The sequence below is a fragment of the Bidens hawaiensis genome, unplaced genomic scaffold (assembly GCF_021521415.1).
Source record: "Bidens hawaiensis isolate Kalapana, Puna unplaced genomic scaffold, B.hawaiensis_p1.1 tig00040025_1, whole genome shotgun sequence".
Taxonomy (NCBI): Eukaryota; Viridiplantae; Streptophyta; class Magnoliopsida; order Asterales; family Asteraceae; genus Bidens; species Bidens hawaiensis.
In genome coordinates, this window is record NW_027497047.1 from 168,429 (window position 1) to 171,421 (window position 2,993).

At 37.0% G+C, this 2,993-nt stretch overlaps 1 protein-coding gene across 1 annotated transcript; it reads left to right on the forward strand.

Moving 5' to 3' along the window:
- The first annotated feature begins 253 nt into the window (after positions 1-253).
- Positions 254-1,466, forward strand: LOC143591735 (guanine nucleotide-binding protein subunit gamma 2-like). Its single transcript, XM_077071855.1, has 4 exons — positions 254-504; positions 565-617; positions 691-735; positions 1,359-1,466. Exons 1-4 carry the CDS (start codon positions 316-318, stop codon positions 1,444-1,446), a joined length of 375 nt encoding a protein of 124 aa, XP_076927970.1. The 5' UTR covers positions 254-315; the 3' UTR covers positions 1,447-1,466.
- Positions 1,467-2,993: the final 1,527 nt, after the last annotated feature.

Below are 2,993 nucleotides of genomic sequence, written 5' to 3' on the forward strand. Positions count from 1 at the left end.
ACCTTTAGTCAATGAAGACCGCGTACGAAGTACCCGACATTACTTAGTTTGTCGTTTCAAAAAATATATATATAATAATAGGATACACAATTACACATCCACTTGGTCTTCACATTCATTCACAAAGTTTGTTGACCAACCAACCAACCAGTAGAAATGGGAAGTGTATAATATAAATTTATATACATCCTAATCCTAATCCTAATCCTAATCCTAATCCTAATCCATTTCTCATTTCTTTATATTATTCCTCATTTACTTTACTTTTCTTTTCAAACCCCAACTCAACTCATCATATTCATCACAATAACCTTCATGGATGATTCTTCAGCCTCCCAACCCAACGGCACCGACAGATCAACACCACCACCACCATCACAACCCAATCACATCAACGGTCACAACCACCCAACATTTTCATCCTTAGGATCTTCCAATTTCATCGGCAAGCATCGTTTGGCTGCCATCATTTCCCAACAGAATCAACAAATCCAAGTCATTCAGGTAACTTATTATTATTTTCAATTCCTTGATTACTTAAATTAATAATATTTATAATTTCAGGAAGAGCTGGATCAGCTGGAGACACTTGGTGAATCATCGCTTGTGTGTCAACAGTATGTGAATAATTTGGTAACAATAATTAGTTAAGTATTAGTTGAATTTGATGAAACACTGGCTGACGTGTAGGCTGGTGTCAAGCGTTGAATCAAGTACAGATGCTCTGCTACCTGTGTAAGTCATTTTGTCCTCTTCCTACATCCCAATATCTTATTATCCAGGCTTTTCACTTTTAACCCAAACCCCCAAAAAAACACCAACCCATATCCGAAGCAAGGTAAATGGGTCGGTTCTTGGCTCTGGGTTTCGGGACAACCTGAGAAACCTGGATAAACTTTTTTTTGTTTTAAGACATGATATTATTATTTAGTATAGAGTAAGACTAGCAGGATAGACAATTCGCATTCTAGCCGTCTTATTTAGAAAAGCCCTCGCATTGCATATGTTCACATTCCACCTGTTATGTTGGTTTATTATTTGGTTGTTTTTGTAAATTATGTTACAAGTTTGTATTCTTAGATACTCAATTAACCCACACTGAGAAAACCTGAACCCGAAAAAAGCGTGAGAGATCGGGTCGGGTTTCGGGTCTAGATTTATAATTTAAAACTTTGAAACCTGAAGAACCCAAAACCCGAAAAACTAACCAGAGGAACACACCTACAAATACCAGCTTTTTAGGTCTATTTGAATTCGTTGCGTACAGAACTAGAACTGTAATCTGTTTTAGGTCTGTTTGAATTTGTAATATTAATTGATTTTGAAGAAGACTATTGCTTATATTTCAAGATGAACAGGACGCGAGGGCCGGCTGATGGTGGATGGGATCGATGGTTTCAAAGAGCGAATCAATCTTCTTCACGAAATCGCAAACGTTGGATATGATGACTGTTTGTTTCATTGCCACTTTCCCTCTCTAATTTTTGTAAATTTTATTTCCAAAGTTTAAAGAGTTAAGTCCATAATAATCATGAAATCATGATATTTTGGATTTATGACAGCTCAAAAAATGGAAAACGGATATTGTAAGCACTTTATTTTGTTTGTTAATTATGGCATGAAAGAGTTGTTTGTTTTTCAAGTTTACTTGTATTACAAACATTCAAACTTATTCCACAGGTAGATTTTTAGTTTGAAACGCTCAATAGCACATTTCGTGTGCACAAATTAAAAAAACAAGCCGACTGAACGTGTTAGTAATATTTTGATCCGTCGAGTGGACTGGCACTTGACGTTTTTCCTTGTAGGAATATCTTGTTTGACCCGTCTAATTGACTGGCATTTGACCCACTTGACCCGTTTCCCTATAGGAATATCCTGTTTGACCCGTCTTATTGACTGGCATTTAACCCAGTTGACCCGTTTCCTTTCAACAATATCTTGTTTGACCCGTCTAGCTGACTGTTATTTGACCCACTATACCTGTTTTCTTTTAGGAATAGCTTGTTTGACCCGATAAAAGATTAAGCTAACCCTAAAAGCACATAACTAAGTAATGGGTTGAAGAAATTGCACAGTGCACCCCATATAGAATAATAAAGAGTACTAACACACAATATGATTTAAACCTTTTATCATAAGCACTTAATTATGCATAAATGAGATAAAAATATGTACAACCATTCGGACAAGCTACTTGCAACTTACAAATAATATAAACTCCGGTTATTATGTAAAAGCAATGAACCAAATGATTAAAAGCAAACTAAATTTCAGCACCATCATTAACAACTTCATCAGCCCGAGATTCAGTGGCAATGGCATCACCGCCCGCAACTTTAACATCATCAAAATAATCCTCTCTTGCATTATTGGCCAACATGAGCGAAACAAGCCAGAAAAGAGCTGCATCGAGAGCTAGAAACGCGCCACCACCAAGCAGCCCGGTCTTTGCTGTTGGGCAAGCCGTTTCAAGGTTGTAATGAACATTGCTCACAAGGTGTTTGTGCTCGGTAATTGTGGGCCACAACAGCATTGCCATTGCTAGTCCAGTCGAGCCCCTGCCATTTTGATCACATTATGATTACAGAAACAATATTATTATTACAATAATAATCTAAATCAATTAACGGGTGTTGGAAGTAATTTCAGACTTCAAGTCACAAGTCGGTGAACTTGAGGGACCAATATTGACAAGTCGGTCATAGTTGGTTATGTTTTCTAATTACGTTATGTTTCCTAATTGTATTATGATTATAATAGGTATGTCTTGGCTAGCAAGTTAGGTTAGTCTATATAAACCGATGTATGGTTAGACATTAGATAGTGTAGTGGTGGTGTGAGATGCAAAAGAGTTAGGGTTCATCCAATAGGCACACACGAGATGTAACCGAGTTAGGGTTCATCTAGATGCAACCGAGTTAGAGTTCATCAAGAGTCAAACCGAGTTAGGGTGTGAGGTATTGTAATCAATTTTTAGGGTTAGATTTTCT

Coding starts and splice junctions, on each gene's coding strand:
- LOC143591735 (XM_077071855.1), top strand. CDS start 316: ATGGATGATTCTTCAGCCTCCCAACCCAACGGCACCGACAGATCAACA. Junction 505..564: donor AACAAATCCAAGTCATTCAG/GTAACTTATTAT, acceptor TTATAATTTCAG/GAAGAGCTGGATCAGCTGGA. Junction 618..690: donor TCATCGCTTGTGTGTCAACA/GTATGTGAATAA, acceptor GCTGACGTGTAG/GCTGGTGTCAAGCGTTGAAT.